Source organism: Rousettus aegyptiacus, unplaced genomic scaffold, assembly GCF_014176215.1.
Source record: "Rousettus aegyptiacus isolate mRouAeg1 unplaced genomic scaffold, mRouAeg1.p scaffold_m13_p_1, whole genome shotgun sequence".
Lineage (NCBI taxonomy): Eukaryota > Metazoa > Chordata > Mammalia > Chiroptera > Pteropodidae > Rousettus > Rousettus aegyptiacus.
This window is the reverse complement of record NW_023416284.1, coordinates 137639734-137661150: the sequence shown is the minus strand read 5'-3', so window position 1 is coordinate 137661150 and position 21417 is coordinate 137639734. Positions and strand designations below refer to the sequence as shown.

Sequence of the window (21417 nt, the reverse complement as noted above, 5' to 3'; positions counted from 1 at the left end):
AAAAAATACTTTATTTTCTTAATGAGAATCTTATCTGGTGTTTGAACAGTTTTCTTTGAGAAGTTCTGACTTTGATAAGTGGCTATATATTTTTTATTTTTTTAATATTTTTTTTATTTTTCAATTACAGTTGACATACCATATTATATTAGTTTCAGGTACAACATAGTGATTAGACATTTATGTAACTTACAAAGTGATCAACCCCCATAAGTTTAGTACCCATTTGACACCATACATAGTTATTACAATATTATTTACTACACTACACTTTACATCCCCATAATTATTTTGTAACTACCAATTTGTGTTTCTTAATCCCTTCCTTCTTTTCACCCATCCCCTAATCCTCCTCCCCTCTGGCTATTATCAAAATGTTCTCTGTATCCATGAGTTTCTTTCTGTTTTGTTTGTTTTGTTCTTTAGATTCTACATTTTAGTCAAACCCTATGGTATTTGGTTTTCTCTGACCTGTTTCACTTAGCATAATCCCCTCTATGTCCATCCATGTTGTTGCAGATGGCAAGATTTCCTTCTTTTTATGGCTAATATTCCATTGTACATATGTACCAATTCTTTATCTGTTCATCTAATGATAGACACTCACATTGCTTCCATATCTTGTCTATTGTAAATTATGTTGCAATGAACATATGGATGCATTTGTCCCTTTGAATAGTGTCTTGGGTTTCTTCAGGTAAATACCTAGAAGTGGGATTATGGGTCCTTCTTTGTTTCTTGTTTTGGCCTTTGTTTTAAAGTCATCTTGTCTGGTGTAATTATTGCTACCCTAGCTTTTTTTTTTTTTTTCTATTTTCATTTTCATGAAATATCTTTTTTCATTTCTTTACTTTCATTCTGTGTGTATCTTTCTATCTGAAGTGAGTCTCTTATAGGTACCATATGTAAGGGTCTTATTTCCTCATCCATTCAGCCACCCTGTGTCTTTTGATTGGAGCATTTGATCTATTTACATTTTAAGTAATTATTGATAGCTATGTAGTTATTGCCACTTTATTCACATTTTTTTTCTTTTTCTTAAAAGTGTCCCTTTAACTTTTCTTGCAGTCTTGGTTTGGTGGAGATGAACTCCTTTAAGCTTTTTCTTGTCTGGGAAACTCTTTATCTGTCTTTCAATTCTAAATAATAGTTCTGCTGGGTAGAGTAATCTTGGTTGTAGGACCTTGCTTTTCATCACTGACTATTTCATACCAGTCTTTACTGGTCTGCAGAGTTTCTTTTGAGAAAGCTGACAATCTTATGGGGGCTCCTTTGTAGGTGACGGCTTTTCTCTTGCTGCTTTTAAGATTCTCCCTTTGTCCTTAACTTTTAACATTTAATTGTGCCTTGGCATGGTTCTCTTATGGTTCATCTCGTTTGGGACTCTCTGTGCTTCCCTGGCTTGTAAGTCTTTTTTTTTGCCAGGTTAGGGAAGATTTCAGTCATTATTTCTTCAAGTAGGTTTCCAATTCTTTTCTCTCTTCTCTTTCTGGTACCCCTATGATGCAAATGTTATACTTGATATTATCCCAGAGGCAGGCCCCTTAAGCCATCCTCATTTTGGAGGGATTCTCTTTTTTTTTTTTGCTGTTCTGATTGGGTGTTTTCTGCTTGATCTTCTAAATCACTGATTTGACTCTCTGCTTCATCTCATTAATGTTGATTCCCTCTAATGCATTCTTCATTTCAGTTATTGTATTCTTCACTTCTGACTTGGTCTTTTTTATATCTTCTATCTTAATTTTTACATTTCCTATCTCTTTGTTGAAGTTCTCGTTGAGACATTGACTATCCTTATAAGCAGTGTTTTGAACTTTGTATGCGGTAAATTTCTTGTCTCCATTTTGTTTAGTTCTTTTTTGAGAGCTTTGTTCTGTTCTTTCATTTGAGACATGTTTGTCTCCCCATTTTGGCTGCCTCCCTACGTTTGTTTCTATGTATTAGATAGAGCTGCCATGCCTCCCGGTCTTAGTAGAGTGGCCTTATGTAGCAGGTGTGCTTTGGGGCCCAGTGGTGCAGTCTCCCTGGTCTCCTGAACCAGGTACGTCCCTTTTATGGGTTGTGTGTACCCTGCTGTTGTAGTTGAGCCTTGATTGGGATTAACCCTCAGCTGATTGGTTGTGAGGACTGGCCTGAAACTATACAATTGACCAGTTATGTAGGGGCCGACCTCACACAGCAGGATTTGCTTTAGCGGGACTCTGGTGTCTGCCAAGTCTGCCCTTTGGGTGTGTCATGTGTGGAGGTAGTCAGGTGGTGCTCTGGTGTGGTCTGAATATGGCCACTGGTTGTGTTTGTTCTGGGGCCTCTTGGGAGACGCTCTAGTGCAGGCCAGTTCAGTCACTGGTTGTGTCCTGCTGCAGACTACTTGCTATGAGCTCCAAAGTGATCTGCATGTGGTTGCCACTTGTGCTGAGCTTGGAGGTACCTAGGAGGGACTAAGCTGTGAACTGAGGCCAGCTGCTGCTATTGCTGGGTTTGGGGCTGCTTAACAAGAGGTACGGGCATTCTGCGGCCAGATGCTGCTTGCTTCAGGTTTGTGAACCTTTGAGAGGTTTTAGGAAAGAATGCAGCATGAGCCAAGATAGGCCGTTTATATGGAAAAGCCACTGGAAGTGACTTGGGTAAGCTCACAAGTTGAGTGGGCAGGGCCTTGGAAAGTCACCGGGACCAGGGGAGCAGTGTTGGCTAGTGGTGACAACTAGTTTCCAGTGATGGAGACTCAGATTTGGCAACCCCCCCCTGTACATGCAGGCCATATGAGGAGGGACTCAACAAAATGTTTTGTATTGTCATTGACACATTTGTCATTCTTTCTCCAACTGATTATTTTTCAGTTTCTGAACATTTAAAAAAGATCAAGCAGAGGTTGTATAATATCATCTTAATTTTGTAAGATATGACTAGTTCAAATGTTTAGAAAGAAATTTTGCCACTTAATTGGAGTTGTTTTTTCTTAATTTATAAAGTAAAAATTAGGAATATTTTTCACAGTTTTCATGGCAGGCATGTAATCAAATGAAATTATGTATAGAGATATTTTAGGTACCATGATTGCATCACAGTCTAGCATACCTTTGGATTTCTTTAGTGGTGAGACCATTTTCATTGCACAAGATAGATGGGCTGATATGGCAGGAGCATGACTAGAAAGTGGACGTTATGTATGTTTCAGTCAGAGTGTTGCTAGTGACAGGTACTCAATGGTTGTTGGGGTCCTTGTCAGCAAAGGGAATCCTTTGACATTAAAGTCACCGACTCAGTCCTGATTTTGGGTGACTCTATTGGCATTTCCATCAGGCTGCAGGTGATCAGTGAATGTCAGAGCTGCTGCGCTTCCTCAGTGTCACCAGCCCTCGGTGGGTTTTTGTTTTTGTTTTGTTTTGTTTTGTTTTTTAAGGGAGGGATCGTTTAGCCTGTGTCGTTGTTCAGTCTTAACCAGACTTTCAGATTGCCTGCCTTTGGGAAATGAACTGAGGAGTCATAGGGAATATAGGTTTTTTTTTTAGGGTGTGCAAAACCATATACAGAGTAATGACTTACATGGAGACTAGTAATGATTATCTTGACTCCAAGCCAATCAATGGTGGGAGCACCTGGGGACTCATTAAATGGCATTTGTGGTGTCTGTCACCTAGGCTTTGAGCTCTATTTCAGGAAAAGCAGTGCCAGCCTTTAATGTCTAATTGACCTCTGCTTTTTGTTTCACTTTCTTTCACTTTCCATATTTGCCTCTGATGTGGTCCCTGATGGCAGCAAACAGCACTGCTTAGCATTTTGAACTTCTGTTCAGAGCTTCAACACCTCAGTTTGGGTAGTTGTGTAATGGTAAGTATTTGAAAATTCTTTATACTCAACTGCTTAGTCTCTTTTTCTTCACACAGGTGAATTTTATCCTGACTCACCCTACCCCATCCCACCCACAGCTTTTCTGATTATGGTTAACTACCCCACTTTCAAACATTTTTCTTAAATTGAAGAGTATGTATTTGAAACACTCACATTATTTATCCATGAGTGCAAGAAGAAAAGTATAGTGTGATAAAAAGAGTTTGGTTCTGCCTCAAGTCAGATGTTATCTTAAATGTTATTTTTTTATATATATAAAATAAGTTAACAATTTTTTTTTATATAAAATGAGTTAACTACCCAAATGCCAGTAGTTCAGTAAGTTTTTCACAAAGCTAATTTTAGTTTTTAAGTTCTGAGAATATTTCCTGGAAATGTTGATGATGGTAGATAGGTTTATTTTGTTTGTTTTTGTTTGTCTTACTGGCCTTACTGAGTGAAATAAAAGATGGATATTCTATGTTGGAACTCAGATTTTTTTGAATTTTACTGGTCCATAAAACCAAAGGCCTAGGGACTATTGGACTAGATGGTCTTTAAATTACTTTCAATTCAAAATTATGAATTTATGTGCTACTGAAAGAGCTCATGGGATGAGTTAAATTTTTTTTCATCTTAATTACATGACTTATAAATAATACTAATACTCAAGGGACTATAGAACTCTTGGTGTTTGTGTGCATGTGTGTGTGTGTGTGTGTGTGTGTGTGTGTGCGCGCGCGTGCATGTATGCACACACAGGAAATGCAGCTCCCAGTAAATTGACTATGAACAATTTATTCCTCTTCACTTTCTTACCTACCCAAGGCAGATTTAGGAGATCCCCAACCATTCCAGTTTTGCATCTACTTATTAGGAAGACCAAAATAAGCAGGATAATTGTAAGATTCCAGAGAGGTTCTCTTGGTGTCCTAGGCTTGGAATCAGCAGGCACAGTTACCTAAAATAGATCCCATTCAAACATCTGTAGAGCTCAGCGGTGGCTTCAGTGATGCTACGAGGTTTGGCAGTGTAGGCTAGAGAGGCCAATTGTAATGATATTTATCTCCATGTCCCTGTAGTTTTTAATCCTGGTTGTTAGGCCTGATTAAACCCCAAATATGAGCACAGGCCCATCTTGGTCTCTGGAAACAATCTTGGGAGCCCACTAACTCAGCATTAGTTTTCCTTGTTTTGGGCCAGATTCTTACCTTAGTAAATCATTTCATGGGCTTCTGTTGGGTCTCTCTAATGGTTCTTCTAGATGGGCCCAGTGACATTCAATTGGCTGTTTCTTTAACAACAGTTGTTTGCCTTTGCTTAAACCAGTGTTTTCCAACTTACCTAACTTCTTTAAAAGTTAAATTTATTGGGGTGACATTGGTTAATAAAATTATCTAGGTTTCAAATGTACAATTCAATAATACATCATCTGTATATTGCACTGTGTGTTCACCACCCAACGTCAAATCTCCTATCACCATATATTTGACCCCCTTTATCCTTATCTACCTTCCCCCAACCCCTATCCCTCTGGTAACCACTAAACTGTTGTCTGTGTCTATGAGTTTTTGTTTGTTTATTTGTCTTGTTTGTTTATTGCTTTCAGTTTTATATCCCACCTATTAGTGAAATCATGACTAACGAATGCATTTTTCCATATTATATCTATTAATATGTAATATACTATGGGAAATGCTGCCTTAGATAAGTAAGCTATTTTTTTAAATTAAAGTATGTAGTTTCAAGTAAAATATTATTACTGGTGGTATTGTTTGTCAGGAAATGAAGAAGTTTTAAGGATTTTATAGAAATAGTGCTATGATTGCTGATACTGCTACTACCGTCATGAGTGAAATATTTCATGCTTGTCATAGAAGTGCCATTCTTACTTCACAGCAGGTCCAGGATTTACCAGGACAGTAACATAGACATCTCTTAAGTGATACTTTAATACCATGTTTAGCTCAGGTTTTTTTTGTCAGTCGAACAAAAGGGAGGATGATCCATTCGTTATTTTATTTTTGACTATCAAAATAATAGCAGACAGAATCATGGGTTTCAGAAAGTTTCTAAATTCTTTCTTTTAAAGAAGTGAATTGGCTGCACTAATTATCAGAGCTCCAGTTTTGTATCATTCATGTATACTCACTTTAGTAAGTAGTTATATTCTGTTTCTCATGTTTTTCTCTACAATTCTACCAAATACAGTTGCTGAAGACCAGAACCTTAGAAATCACCAACACTATATCTAGTCCATAAGCCTTTGGTTCTACTGAAAATGTAGCCCAAATCTGTCCATTTCTCCAATTCCACTGCTATTACCTTAATCCAAGCCACTGTCTCTCTTCGAAGCTAGTGTAGGGCTCTTCACTGGGCCTCCTCCTTCATTCTTAGCCAACATAGACCATCTTCTAGAAAGAAGCAAGAGGGGTTTTTGTTTTTGTTTTAACGTAAATCATATGTTTCAAACCCTCCAGTGTTTTCCTTAGTACTTAAAATAAAAATCAAACTCCTTTACGGCCTAATGGCCTAGCCCCAGAATAACTGTCTGCCCTCATAGCCTGCCTTCTCCCTCACTACCCAGGGCCATACTGATCTTATTTCTGTTCTTTAAATCTGCTAGGCTCATTCTTGAAGATCCCAACAGCTACTACTCTCTTCCGTAACTCCTGACCCTCTGATCGCTCTCACCCCAAATTATTATTTTCATACCACTGATCATTCTCTGAATTTATTTTGCTCATCTGTTTGTCTGTATGTCTTTCCCAAAAATGTGACCAAAGTCTTAGTATTTTTGGTTCACTGTTGTTCCTAGCATCTCAAGTGATGTTGGTATATAGTAGTTGGAAATATGAATAAACAGTGAACAAAAGGACATAATCATTGGAATTTTTTGCTGTTTTGTTTCCTTTTGACTTCTGGTAATAATTTTGATATCTGATTAGAATAAATTCAAATGAACCTTTTAAAAGAACCTGTTTAAATTAACATTATTGAAGCATATAAAGCCCATGAACTTAAAAGTTTAATCTTTGGATAGTAGAGGCTTATCCTGTGATCTTAAGGTATATCGCTGGACACCTCCTATGAATAACAGTGATTAACACATCATTATGTAAATTATTTTCATGTTGAATATTCAGTCCCCAAATGCCTCATCTAACCCAAAACTAGTATCTTTATTAGTACATTGAGAATATTCACATACTACTTTAGAGCCTAGCAAAGTTCACATCTTTATCAGGGAGATCTTATGTATCTACCAAAGTCGATTAGTTACATAGAAAATAGAAGAAGCAAGGCCCTCTCAGAATAAATAGTAGCAGCAAGATCAAAATGGGAAGGATGTAGGAACCACATGTAATCCTCAAATTCTTTGTGAGAGACTGAGAATTTCATGCTGCTTCAGGATTTAATTCATTAATGTCCTCTGTCTGGGTTGTATTAAATGGATTTTTAAGTAAGTGATTACTCTTGCTGTTTTGTGAAACAGTGTCATATCTGTGAGATGAGTGAGCACGTTTGTATTATTGAGCATGTATGTTTACATGGAAGCAAATAGGAGATTATTAAGATTTTTTAACTGCTCTAAACAGTTTGTATTTCTGAGCATAATATATAAAAGATTGGAATTATTTAATTTCCAGATTGAAGACTATGATGTGATAGCTAGCATGATAGGAGCCAAATGTAAAGGACTGCGTACTTTGGATCTGTGGAGATGTAAGAATATTACTGAGAATGGGATAGCAGAACTGGCTTCTGGGTGTCCACTTCTGGAAGAACTTGACCTCGGCTGGTGTCCTACTCTGCAGAGCAGCACCGGGTGCTTCGCCAGATTGGCACGCCAGCTCCCAAACTTGCAAAAACTCTTTCTTACAGCTAATAGGTCTGTGTGTGACACAGACATCGAAGAACTGGCATGTAATTGTACCAGATTACGGCAACTGGACATATTAGGTAAGGATATAATATATAAATTTGTTTCAAAGCCTTGACGTAAAAGCTGATTTCAGACTTTTTGTAAGGAAAAAAAAAAACCTTTTTGTATACAATAAAAATTTTGTCCTGATAACACTGCTTGGTTTGATAGGAAGTGCAAGATAGGTTAATTGACATGTATATCTGTACTTAAGTAAGAGTCAGTACAATAACAGAATTTTATAGTTGAACCCATCAGAAAGCTCTAAATAACCATTAATTTTTGATTTAGTAAGAAGAGTGAGAATTTATATGAGCTGTGTTCTCCATTTTTATTAAGGACAGATAAAAAAATTAATCCATTTGTATAATTAATAAAAATATATAGATATATATTCATGGATTCTCGATATTGAATTCTTGATTAAGGAATGTTGTAAAATCTCTATCCCTGATCATTCTAGTTTTTAGAACTAGTTCTAGCCCAAGACAAAACTTGCCAGTTCTGGGATTCTTTGTGTTCTTACTGTAGTTTCCCAGCGAGGAATACTGTGAGGTTTTGTCACTTCTTACTTTAAACAGAAGTGCAAACAATGCCACAGTTAATAACTGCCCACACAATTGGTACTTTGTAAATCCACATAGCACTTGCACTGTGTTCTCTGTTAATCTATTAGTACTAACAGATTAGTTCGTGAAGTGTTAATTATATCCCTTCTTGTTTATTAAACTTTCAGCAAAAGGAAAACCTGAAGATTTTCAGCACCTGTGTTTGTGATTGTAGTTAAAATCTCTCCAAGTCCAAGTTTATAATACATTTGTAGATGTTGTTTATATACTTGCTTCTTACTCATTCAAGCAACTTTTAGGCAGAAGTTCTTGCCTAAAAACTGGGCTAGATACTTTATCTGTTGTGTTTTCCTTAAACTTCATAGCTCAGTGAGTTGGACATTATTGTCTTTTCATAAGTGAGGGCAGTTAATCTGTGGCAGAGCCAGGGTTCAAATCCACGGTTTTGGACCTCGTAGTACCATTTTTTTAAAAACACCACACCCACTTGCCTTGCTTCTTTACCTTCCTCCCCACCTTTCCCCTTGAATTAGCCTAGACCTTTTATAAGAGAAATATTTTGAGACGTTCAAGAAAAAGTCACAGGAAGAATGAGGAAAGGTAGCCAGGGCCTTTTAAAATGAATTGTTAATTGCATCACATCTCCCTCAAAACAAAAAACAAAACCACAGAAACTCATACACTAGAGATGATGAGTAGCCAGTATCTAAAAGATACTACAGAAGCCCAAAAATTTCGCACTGATCCTAAAACAAAAGCACAATTGTGACAAATAGTGGGTTCAGGTATTAGGTAACCTAACTTTAGCTTATAAATGTATTAATTATTTGACAAAGACATAAAAGAAGATGAGGTAAGAATTATAATTACTTCTTTTTGAAAACATTTGTAACTTTTATGACCATAAGAGCAAGGAAGTATCATTACCTATTACGCCAGAACTAATTATAGATGGAAGATAACCATCAAGCAACTCTATTGGAACATCTCATTTCAAATATGAAGAGCACAGTAAAAAATATAAAATAATAATATAATAATAAGAAGAGCACAGTAAAAAAATAAAATAATAATAATAGTAATAATAATAATAATGTTAACAGCAATGTTACTATATATTTTATACTGTTTTGAACACATATTAACTCATTTAATTCTTACAACAACCTTATAAGATAATTATTAGTATTAGCCACAGATGAGGATGAAACAGGTTAAGTGATTGATCTTCACAGGGTCTCCTGGCTAGTAAGGAATCTGGATTTGAACCAGAGTCTATGTGCCTAACTACCATCTTATATTTTCTTTATTTTTACTGTTTTTTTGTTTGTTTGTTTGTTTCCTTTCATTCTTAAGTGTTAGAATCCTAATATGTTAAAATAATTCTTAGTTATGTCAAGATGATAGTCATTTATTTGTCATTTCATGATTAGCATATATTGAGTGTTAAGTGGCATACCTTCTTCATACTGGAAATACTGGTCAATACAAAGCTTAGTAAGATACAATTCTTCTTACCTTCAGAGAATTTATAATGTAGCAAGAAAAGAAGTATACGTATAACTATAATGCAAGCCAAAAGCAAGTCCGTTTTAATGGAGCTCAAGAAAAAGAGAGAATACCTTATTAGAGAAGTAAGGAAAAGCTTAATTTAAAAGGTTAATAGGTACTTGAAATCTGTCTTTGGAAAATGAATAGGAAATAGGGATAGGAGGGCATTTTAGGAAGAATGAATAGCATGAAATAAAAGCAGAGGAGTTAAAATACAGAATATCTTTAGAGAATAAGCAACCTGATTTAACTGAGAATGTTAGTGTAAAGGAGGCTTTCACGGAGAGCTTTGAATAGCAAGATGAGGAATCTGCAAAAAATTAAACAAGGAAAAGCTATTACCAGGTTTTAATTAGGGGTGTGAGTGGTACATTTAGGGCTGTGTTTTAGGAATATTAACCTGGAAACAAGTAGTAGGTGAATTGAGGAAGGTAGAGATCAAAATCAGAGATTAGCTGCAATAATCCATCTAATGAGAGTCTATGCCAGGGTGATGGTATTGGAAAATTACCCACCATCCCTTCATTGCTTCATTTATTATATACTTTTTTTGAGCTAATACCATGTCAGGCACTGTTTTTAAACTGGAAATCCGTCAGTGAACAAGATAGATATGGCCACTGCCCTAAAGGAGCAAGCTGACTGAATACATATTGTATCATAAGTGAATAACAACAACAACAAAAAAAACCAACAAAAAAACAAAGGCACAGAGTGTGCTGGAAGCCTAGGACAGGGAAATCTAGCCAGTTATATTTTCAATCTCTGACTTCCTCTCCTGACATTCTCTTAGGAACTCCTAATTTATCAGGAAACTCAAATTCTAATGACCAAGAGCAGCAAATAGAAAATAATCAGAGCCCATAGGTAGCAGCTAGCTATTTTCAGACTTCAAGAGGGACTGGAAGACCATCAAAAAGCAAGGAAGCTGTTTTCTCTTTTCCCTTCCTTTTTCTATCCTGCATGCTCAGGCACCTGTCCTCTACCCCTGCTCTCTGCAGCTATACACACTCACAAAGACTTTTTTGTTTCTAGAATATTATTTTTTATTTATTTTTCTCTATATTTTATTTTTATTTTTTTAATTTTTAAAATTTATTTATTTTATTTATTTTTTTATGGTGACATTGGTTAATGAAATCCAGTAAGTTTCAGGTATACAATTCAACAGTAAGGCATATATATATATATATATATATATATATATATTGCATTATGTGTTCACCACCCATAGTTAGATTTCTTTCTGTCACCACATATTTGGCCCCTTTCACTCCATCTACCTCCCCCGTTACCCCTACCCTCTGGTAACCACTAGTCTATTGTCCATGTCCATGAATCTCTGTTTGCCCTGTTTGTTGCTTTTAGGTTTATATTCCACATATAAGTGATATCATGTGGTTATCAACTTTTTCTGTCTGGCTTATTTAACTTAGCATGATCATCTCAAGGTCCATCCATGTTGTCGTAAATGGCAATATTTCATCTCTTCTTATGACTGAGTAATATTCCATTGTATATATGTACCACAGCTTCTTTAGCTAATTATCTATTGTTGGACACTTTGGTTGCTTCCATTTTCTGGCCACTGTGAATAATGCTGCCATGAACATCAGTGTGCAAATATCTTTTTGGATATGAGTTTTCAAATCTTTGGTGTAAATACCTAGTAGAAGCATAGTTGAATCATGTTGTAGATCATGTCCGCTTCTCCTTTTGGTTTTGCTTTGTTCTTTTCTTGCCATGCTGGCCATCTCTGCCTCTCTTGGTCCACATAGCCAAATATAACAGACTCACCTCAGTTTTCCATCTTCAAAGGATCTATGGACACTGAAGGCTTAACTGAATTCCAATTCTAAATTTTCAGAGGACTTCGTATTGGTTAGGCATGGGGCCAGTCACAGCCAGAGTAGCAGTGTAGTTAGAACTTCTGGAGCCCATGGCAGGGAGGGGAGTAGAAAGTTTTCAGAGAAAAAGGTATAGGTTAACATTTCAGAAACTTTAATCTCCATCTCAGTAGAGTGTATATGTAATACAATTGATTTTTTTTTTCTCCCTAGAAAAGTTATAAAGTAAGGTATGTTTTACAACATCACTTAGATCCTAGTGATAATTTAGCTTCCATCTAAATATCCCATAATCAGTTCAGATTTAACACGGGCTAAATGGTACTCATAATCCATCATTTGTCTTCCAGTAACATCAGTTTATACCAGCTGCTTACTGTAAAATTTATCAAATTGTGTTGTAATTATTTGCTTTCAACTCTAGTCAAGCTGCTTATGGCAGGTATGTCTTATGCATCTCCAGTGCCTGAAACAGAAGTTTCTACAGGGCAGTTGCTCAGTGCTGAATTGGGTAGAGTTAGAGGTTGAATCATTGTGAACATTGCTGCCTAATTTTACCCCATGGGTTAAAGAAAATGAGCTGTGCAAACAGTTTCGAACTGGGGTAACAGACACAGGAAAGTCTGGAGAAGCTGATTAGAAGAGGTAGGGGGAAGGAATGAAGATAGTGGGTAAAGTATTGACAAAGATGCCATATTGAGAAAATTCAGTTTGTAATTTTTTACAGGACTATTTCAATCTGAAGTCTTTTGTTGTTTTTAAGTTTTAAAAGACAATTTATTTTGTTATTTTAAACAAATAATAAAGAGTCTTTATCAGAACATTATATAAATGTTATATTTAAAGTGTTTTATGTGGCTTTGTTTTTTTAAACAGGAACAAGAATGGTAAGTCCGGCATCCTTGAGAAAACTCCTGGAATCTTGTAAAGATCTTTCCTTGCTTGATGTGTCCTTCTGTTCACAGATTGATAATAGAGCTGTGCTGGAACTCAATGTGAGCTTTCCAAAAGTGTTCATAAAAAAGAGCTTTACTCAGTGACTTTATGTATGTTCTATAATAAAATTAATGTGCTTTTATAGGGTTTTATTTTAGAGTAGGTTTTGATTTTGTTTTGTGTAGTTTTTATAATGGTGGGAATGTCTCATTAAGACATTTGTAGATTTTAAAGACCAATATGAAATTGTACTCTCAATCAAGTAAAAATGTAAACAAATGTTTTCACAAAATATTGCAAGCACTTTTTTTCGAGAATATGTGAGTGGCTCATATTATTTTTACCTTATGTTAATCAGTGATATTATTCTTTAGTCAATAATTACATGTTGAATCAAAGAGTAATGTGGAAACATTTTAACTTATTTTTAAAGGAATACTTTGAGCAATAAATTATCATGATATTTATGAAAAAAATAAAATTAATTGTTTACACCTCCATGTAAGGATGCTTTATTAATAAGCCTTATGACCTGGACAGTATTTTGTTTGGTATGTAAAAAATTGTCAATTAGTTGGAGAGTCTTATTTTTTCATCTGTTAAAATTATTTTTTAAGCTGATATAGTAACTCTTCAGCTTGAAAATTTTTAGTTTTTCCACTTTTCTTCTTATATATTGATCTGTTTTACTACTACATAATACCAGTTTAAAAAACATGGGCATAACCAAGAACAAGAGGTAAACCTCTAAACAAAATAGCTTTCCAACTGTTAAGCAGATGCCTTAAAAATTTGCCAGAGGGAATGGTTTAAGACTTCTGCATCATATGTGGATTTTATTTATAAATTTTTTTTTCTGTGCCCCAGAACCTTAAATAACTAGAAATCACTTATAGTGGAGGAAGAAACAAACAAATTATTTCGTTAAATAGCAAATTGATTTATTTCCCTGCTAAGAAAGTAAACAGAAAATATTTTATGGCATGAAAAGGCCAGGCTGTTTCAAGTAGCAAATTAATATTAAGTGTATACTGTAATAAAATTTATTTTCCCACATAAGAAAATAAATGTTAAATTCCAACATCTGCATGTCCTAGAATGATCCTGTAGAACTCTGCTGTCCAGTATGGCAGCCACTAGCCATGTGTGGCTTTTTTATTTAATTTTAGTTAACTTAAATGTAATTAAAAATTTTATTTCTCAATTGTACTAGCCACATTCTGTGTTCAGCAGTCACTCGAGGCTATTGGTTATATTGAACAGTGTTACTCTAGAATTTCTTGTAATAAGATTATAGTCATTTAAGAAAAAGCACATTTGGTTAAAAAATTGGCATGGTTAATATATATCTTCAGAAAATTTTTGAGGGTTCTCTCATGACTACATATGTGAAGTGTTGTTCCCTAAAAGTTTTTAAGTTAACAAATTTATATATATAGCAAATAATAGGCACTTAGTAAACATTCATTGAATGAAAACATGTTATTGATTTAAGCCAAATGTCAATTTTAAAAAATATAAATGTTATAAATTATTACTGTGTTTATTCTTTTATAGAATACAAAGAATACAATATTATGACATTTAAAATATTAAAATATTAACACAATCTCCTCTATATAAGAAGTCATCCAAATGAGAATCACTGTCCTGGCAGTATGCCTCACTTTATCTCTATATGACGGCAGAAGCAAGAGGCAGTTGGAAAAGCGCTTGGTTATCCTCCATTGTTATCTTCATGCATTAGATTTTCTTCTTACTAACAAATGTATGTAAACATTTTAAAAGTTTTATTCAGTGGACCTTTTAGGTGGATAAGATGTATACTTTGAGATTTCTACCAACAGGATAAATTAGTACTTTTATCTTAAATTAGCAGCTGACATTGAATAAATGCTTACTTTGTGCCAGGCACCTTTTCATGTACTTTGTACTTACTACCTTACTTAATTCTCAGAAACGGCCCTGTGAAATAGATACCATTATTTACTCCCATTTATAGATGAGAAAACTGAGGCAAAGAAAGATTGAAGAACTTATAGTCACATAGCTGCTAGTGGCAGAGCCACACTCAAGGCATCTAGCTTTAGAGGCAAAGCATTCAACCTATGCTGTGTCTGGAGTGGCTTCTGGTTCTAGAGCAGAGGTCAGCCAACGTTATCTGTAAAGGGCCAGACAGTGAATAGTTGAGGCTTTTTAGCCGAGGCAAAATTGAAATTATTGAGTGAGTACTTATATGAATAAAGAGAAAACAAAGTCACAAAAATTTTTTATTGACAATTCAAAAAATAATAATTGAGAACAATTTTTTGTAGTATGATTCTATAATGAGAAGAGTGAAATACTCTTTGGGAGGATATTTCACTTAATTGAGATTCAAAGTTAGTATTTCCTATCATTAAAATTGTAAATAGTCATCCGTTAAGATTGATCTCTAGTAAGATTTTACATATTTTGTCTGAAAATCTTTTCATACAAATAGGTATTGCCAAATACATATGTTAATCATGAGAAGAATAGGATTTTCATTGAGCATATTTATCACTTGGAAGGCGCTAATAGAATTATATTAGATTTTTTCTTGATAATTTCCTTTTAGCACATTATTACATTGCAGATTAATCACTTCCAATTGAAGATTCGGTGGAGGCTCCTCAATTGCACAACTGAATGGATTTTGAAAAATGGAAATTTCCTTTATCCTTGTCCCAGGGTCCAAAAACGCTTTTAGATCTATAGTTTTAGCTCAGAACTCAGAAAATATATCTGTTGCAAGTTGGTGTGAGAATGGAGATCTTGCTTATTCTCTTAACTTTCGATAGTACGGGAAGTATATAAAGAGCTTGATGTTACTTTGTGACTCGAACAATGTCAGTTGTCATCAAAATTACATTAGTATGTTTCATAGGTAAACACTGTTTTGCTCCACCTCCAGAGCTTCTGATTCAGTAGAATTTTTCATTTCCAATAAGTAGTCAGATGATGTTGATGCTGCTGGTTTGAGGGCCACCCTGTGAGAAGCGCTGTTCTCAACTGTCTTTGAATCTGGATCCTTTTCCTGAATCATGGTGAATCCTGCATACCGTGGGAATAACTGTTCTCACTGTTTTGCACTGTTTTAACTTTTGGTCGAATTCATTATAAAGCATTATCAAGTCTGCACCAAAAGTTAAATTCTAAAGTTTTCAGTAATAGTAGTTGAGAGTAGTTCTTATTCAGAAAAATTTCAGTATCAGCTCTGAACTCAAAAACTACTGATAAAACTGCTAAGCCAACAAACTGCTGTGTGGTAGGACAAATCTGGATATTCAGCTTCTATATCTGACAAAAGATAACAACTGTTGGTTAAGTGAAGTGCACCATTGAGACTACTAGACTGAGTCTAATATAGTCCACAAAGTGCCTGCCAATGAATAATACAGTTAATAACCAAAGGTTTTAAACACTACATTTTTACAAGCTTTGTAAATTTGACCAACTAAGCTCTTTTTTTTTTTTTTTTTGACTCCACAAACATTTTTACCATCACTAGTAACACATCTTAGCAGATTCTACTTCAGGTTGTACTGAATATGTTTTCTTAACTTCAAAAATATTCTTGCCTGTAATTGTTCCACACAGACTATTCATAGAAACTAAGTCTTCAGAAACTTCAGCCTTGGCATTGATTTACCAAATAAACAATAACTAGGCAGTATCAGTAACATCTGTTGACTCATCAAGAGCCAAGGAAAACCACTCAGAATCATTTGCCTTCTTTTTTTAATTGACTATTGATGTTCCCAATGTTCTCAATTCTTTCCAGCAACCGTTCTTGCCAAAAGGCTAATTTAATAGTGTTAAGCAAGTTTACTTTGGACATATATATTTATTCAGCTGATGAGTCAAAAACAATTTTATTAACTCACCATTGGTAAAAAGGCTTTCTTTGCTTGGCTAACAAATGAGCCAGTCAGAAACTTTCTTCGGCTGCAGCTTTATTTTTATTTTTTATTTTTGTAAAGAAATCCTGTTGCGATGAGATGCCTTGTTTTAAATTTTCTAATTTCTCTGGCAACTTCATTTTATGAATTGAGAATATTGTGATGATTGCTTCATTGGGTGATTTTAATGTATAGTATTCTTTCAGAGCAACTACAGTATCACTGCATGAGGTCTAATTCGATAAAATAATTCATATTCCACTTTGCCTTAAACACAGAACACCTCTCCCCTCCTCCCTTGTTCTGACATTATGGGTATGCACTGGTAATAAAAAACTTTAAAATATTGTGGTATGACTATGTGTGGCATTCAAAATGCTGGTAGTTATAACCGCATCACTGCAGTGTGTAATATGCTAATAAGCAGCAGTGCAAAATAGAGAGCATCAGGTAGGTCTCTGTTGCAGTTACTCAACTCTGCCGCTGTTGTGTGGAAACAACCGCAGACAATACATAAATGAATGTGTTCCAACAAAACTCTACTTATGGACACTGAAAGTTGAGTTTCATGTAATTCATATATATCACAAAAATATTCTTTGATTTTGTTTTTGTATGTTTTTTTAGCCATTAGAAAATGTAAAAATCATTTTTAAGTGGCAGCCTGGATTTGTCTTGTGGACTGAATTTGTAACCCCTGTTCTAGGATACTTTCAAATCAGTTAATAAAACCAGGTTTGCACATTTCTCGTTTTGTAAACCATGTTTAAACTCATTCTTACCCTTTTAAAATGAAGAACAATATTTTATTGAATTAGAGAAAACAAAACTTGTTACCATAACAAAAGAGAGTTTTGATTTTTTTCTTTTATTGTGGTATATTTGACAATTCTGTATATCTATACATTTATATTAAGAATTGCCTATATTAAGGTATAAAATTTGAGGGTTTGAAATACATTTACAACATGAAATAATCACCACATTCAAGTTAATTGACATCTCTGTCTCTTCAGATAGTTACCACTTTTTTTTGTTACCAACACTTAAGATCTACCCTCTTAGCAAATTTCAAGTATACAATAAAGTATCATTAAATATATAGCCACATTATTATACATTAGATCACCAGAAATTACTCATCTTGCATAACTGAAGCTTTGTACCTTTTGACCAACATCTCTCATTTCCCCTTCCCCCACTCTGGTAACTCTACCATTATACTTTCTGCTCCTATGAATTTGAGTATTTTAGATTGCACATGTAGTGAGATCACACAATGTATGTCTTTCTGTGTCTGGTTTAGTTTACTTAGCACAAGTCTTCTAGGTTCATCCATACTGTTGAAATGTCAGTAATTCCTTCTTTTTAAGACTGAATAATAATACTATTCCATTATAATGGCTATTGTGAATAATGCTGAAATGAATGTGGGAATGCAGATATCTCTTTGAGATCCAGATATTATTTCCTTTGGATATATACCCCAAAGCGGGATTTCTGGATCATATAGCATGTTTGATTTTTTAAAGAACCTTCATATGATTTTCCATAATGGCTGTACCGATTTACAATTCCCACCAACAGTCTATAAAGGTTCCCTTAACAAGAGAGAATATGCAGGCTATCCATTAAAATTTGAAGTCAAATTACCCATTATTAGCATTGTCAACTGACTTAAATTTTTTAATAATTACTTATCTTAGCATTTTGATAAGATAAATTATCTTCCCAGTGGCTAGTAATAGATAAAGATATGTCCCTGACTCTGTGAGCATAATTACAGGGTCCTCTCAATTTAAATTGCTCTGAAATATGACCCTAAAAATACACAATAGGTAGCGAAGCATTTAGGTTAATATTCTTCCTTTCCTTTGGAGTGGTTAGTTTTGAGCCGATTTGTAGCAAAAAAATAAAATAAAATTTATTTACAGAGGTATTTTTATTTTTTGGTGCTTCTCATGAATTGTCTAAAGACTACAAACTCATATTTGCAAGTGTAATAACATTAACCAAGGAGTCAATAAAAATAACATTTGGTTACTGTGTATATTAATAATGAATGTTTGGCTTTTCATTTTTTATTTTAAGATATTAAAAGGATGCTTGTTACTAACAGTAATTTTCATTTTCAAAGCCATTTATCATGCATTTATCAGTGTTGCATCTAGTTTACCCACTTTTAGCACATTTAATATTGGTACTTAAGAATTTTTTTTAGCCACTTTGAAAATTTTGTCAGTGAGCCTTAACTGAATATTAGCAATTGCCAAAATACTGTTCTAACAGCTACCGTTTTATACTTGCAGTCTAGTTCTCTAGCAATACATTAATGTCAATAAACAAATGAGGTGATGATTGGCAGCAATAACTGCAAGTCAGAGGGGAAAAATAAATCATTTTAATCAGAGATCATGATTTATTATCTATTTTTTGTAAACATGGATAGAGGCCAGGATTTTTCCTTTGGCACAGCAGAAAGAATATTTAAAATTTTGCCTACATATCTCAATTTTTGGCTTAAAATTTTGTACCTGTGAATACTATTAATGGTTTGATTAATTTTGAAAGAAAATATAATTATATCAAAATTGACATTTTCAAAGGAGGGAGGATTTTTATTAGTGTATTTGGTAAAGTACACTATAAAATTTTTGAGGAAAAATTTAAAAGGAAATCAGTCATATGATCAGATAAATTGAGTAGATTACAGCAAAGATGAAATAGCTCTTTCTGTTACAAATGAGAATCTGTACAAACAACTGAGATGTTTTAAATTTTATTTGTATAACAATGCTGTTCAATGTCTAATGATTTTTACTGTTTGTATTATTCTGTACTAGACTAATAAGATAAGCTTGGGTATCTCATTAGCTCACTTTCAAAATTGATCATTTCAGGACACTGCTGTAGAAAATGGAAGGTTTGGGTAAATAGGTTTGTGTTACAGCCTCTATGAAATTAGACAAGGATAAGCCTGGAAGATGAGCTATCATCTATGTGCTGAACACTAACAATCCATCCTCATGCTATGAAATGACATCAGCTGAGAAGCATTTTAAACTCTAAAATTACATGAGTCTGCAATTAAACTAAGTTCACACTGTTATTTCTTTTTACTTTTTCAGTAATTCCACCAAATAAGATTTGTTTACTTAAAGTTTGTTCAGTTTGTTACATAAAACAAACCAAAGTTGGATGCAGTATTTTTCTACTTTTACTTCTGTAATGTGATATTTATTTGCCTTTTGTAGAAGCCAATTCCTTCCTTACTAATTAGCTTCTAAATTGTATCACAGTTCTTATTCATGCCCAAACTACTTTTGGTGAGCCACAATAGAATAAATGACAATAGATAAGACATACTCATCCATCCATTTAGTCAACAATATATATTGACAACAAATATTGACATCTGTGTGGTAGGCACAGATTGAGGTCAGGGGAGGGCTTACGGAATGCATATCAATAACTACAGAGCAATTTTCAAAAATCGTATCTGCCAAATAAAAATTATGTGGTGAAATCAGCATGGGATTCAATAAACTCAACAGAGTTAGGCAGGTTTCCTTAGTGCTGGACTTCGGAACATTTAATATATACTGGACACAGTGAAGGTGGGTTGAGTTAAGGTTTGTAGTTCCTAATTTTGGGTGGAATGTCTGCCAACATTTTTTGAAAACTTTAGTTTCTCAGAGCACAGTTTGGAAAATGCCGTTGAGTGGCATTTTATGGTATATTATGGAGGTATTCACTGCAGTAACAACATACATGCTAAAGATTATGCATGGCAATTAGTTTCTAACAAAAAGATTTTTTATTTAAGAAGGTTAAAAAGTTGACTAACAATTTGGTGATGTGATTTTTTAAAATATTTCTGAGCATAGCTACTTTTTATTTTGGCTTGTAATTTCTACTTTAATTTTTATTTGTATATAGATTTTAAAATTTTGTGTTTACTTTTCTGTGAAACATGAATCACAATCTAGTCATTGGGAATGCCTAAAGGAATTCCTGCACCATCTGATGATTTTTAATATTTATATTATATAAGATTTCACTGTCAAGTTGCTTTATTTAATATTTATTTATTGTGCTAGTTCATAAACTATTCTAATTATTAATTGTATACTAATAGAAAAAAGTAGATTTTTTTCAATTTAATTTTAAATTAACTTTGATCAGCGACTTAAATATGTTTAATACATAATTTAAAAAATAGATATAATAACAATTTACTACTGTATCTATTTTGCGAGTCTGTGAATGAAGGTGGTGATTTATGACAAGAATCATTTCTTTCCAAATGGATACTTTTCTGTGAACCCTATTACGTGTGTGTTCACAAATATATATGTATATATACACACACATATATATGTATATACATATATACACACATATTTCAGTCTCTCAAGTAAATATATGTTTATTTTGTTCATCTTTTTTTAGTGAAGTTATATTTCTGCAACATGATCTATAGAATATAAGTTGCTACTACAATTACAACAACAAAACTTAGAGAACTGTTAATACTAACACAAATTCTGGCCCACCATTTTTCTTACTTGAGACGTTTTTGCTGATAGATATCCCAAATGAAAAATTGATAGTGTTGAGGCCCTGTTTACTTTGTTTAAAAGTCCTAAAGAATAAATCTGCCCAGCAAAACCTAAAATAAGTGATTTATAACTCCTTGTAATCAGAAGTATTTGAAAAATTGAAAGACTTAAAATGTGTGTACCTAACCTACATTGTTCTAACAGTGTGTCAGCAGTGTGTCTGACTATGTGTATATATACCGAGAAAAGAGAAACACTGTTTGACTATTATGACTG

General features: G+C 34.0%; 1 protein-coding gene across 6 annotated transcripts in view; it reads left to right on the top strand.

Moving 5' to 3' along the window:
* The window catches only part of FBXL4 (F-box and leucine rich repeat protein 4), a 78569-nt gene that overhangs the window by 50786 nt on the left and 6366 nt on the right, over positions 1–21417 (top strand). For 3 of the 6 annotated variants that reach the window (XM_016151976.2, XM_036220206.1, XM_016151975.2), the window contains 3 exons: positions 3757–3828; positions 7479–7791; positions 12597–13125. In XM_016151976.2, the coding sequence (XP_016007462.2) occupies positions 3757–3828; positions 7479–7791; positions 12597–12760 (549 nt within the window). In that variant the 3' untranslated portion in view covers positions 12761–13125. Of the gene's footprint in view, positions 1–3756; positions 3829–7478; positions 7792–12596; positions 13155–21417 lie in introns of those variants that run through there. The other 3 variants (XM_016151979.2, XM_016151974.2, XM_016151977.2) reach the window with 3 other exon arrangements.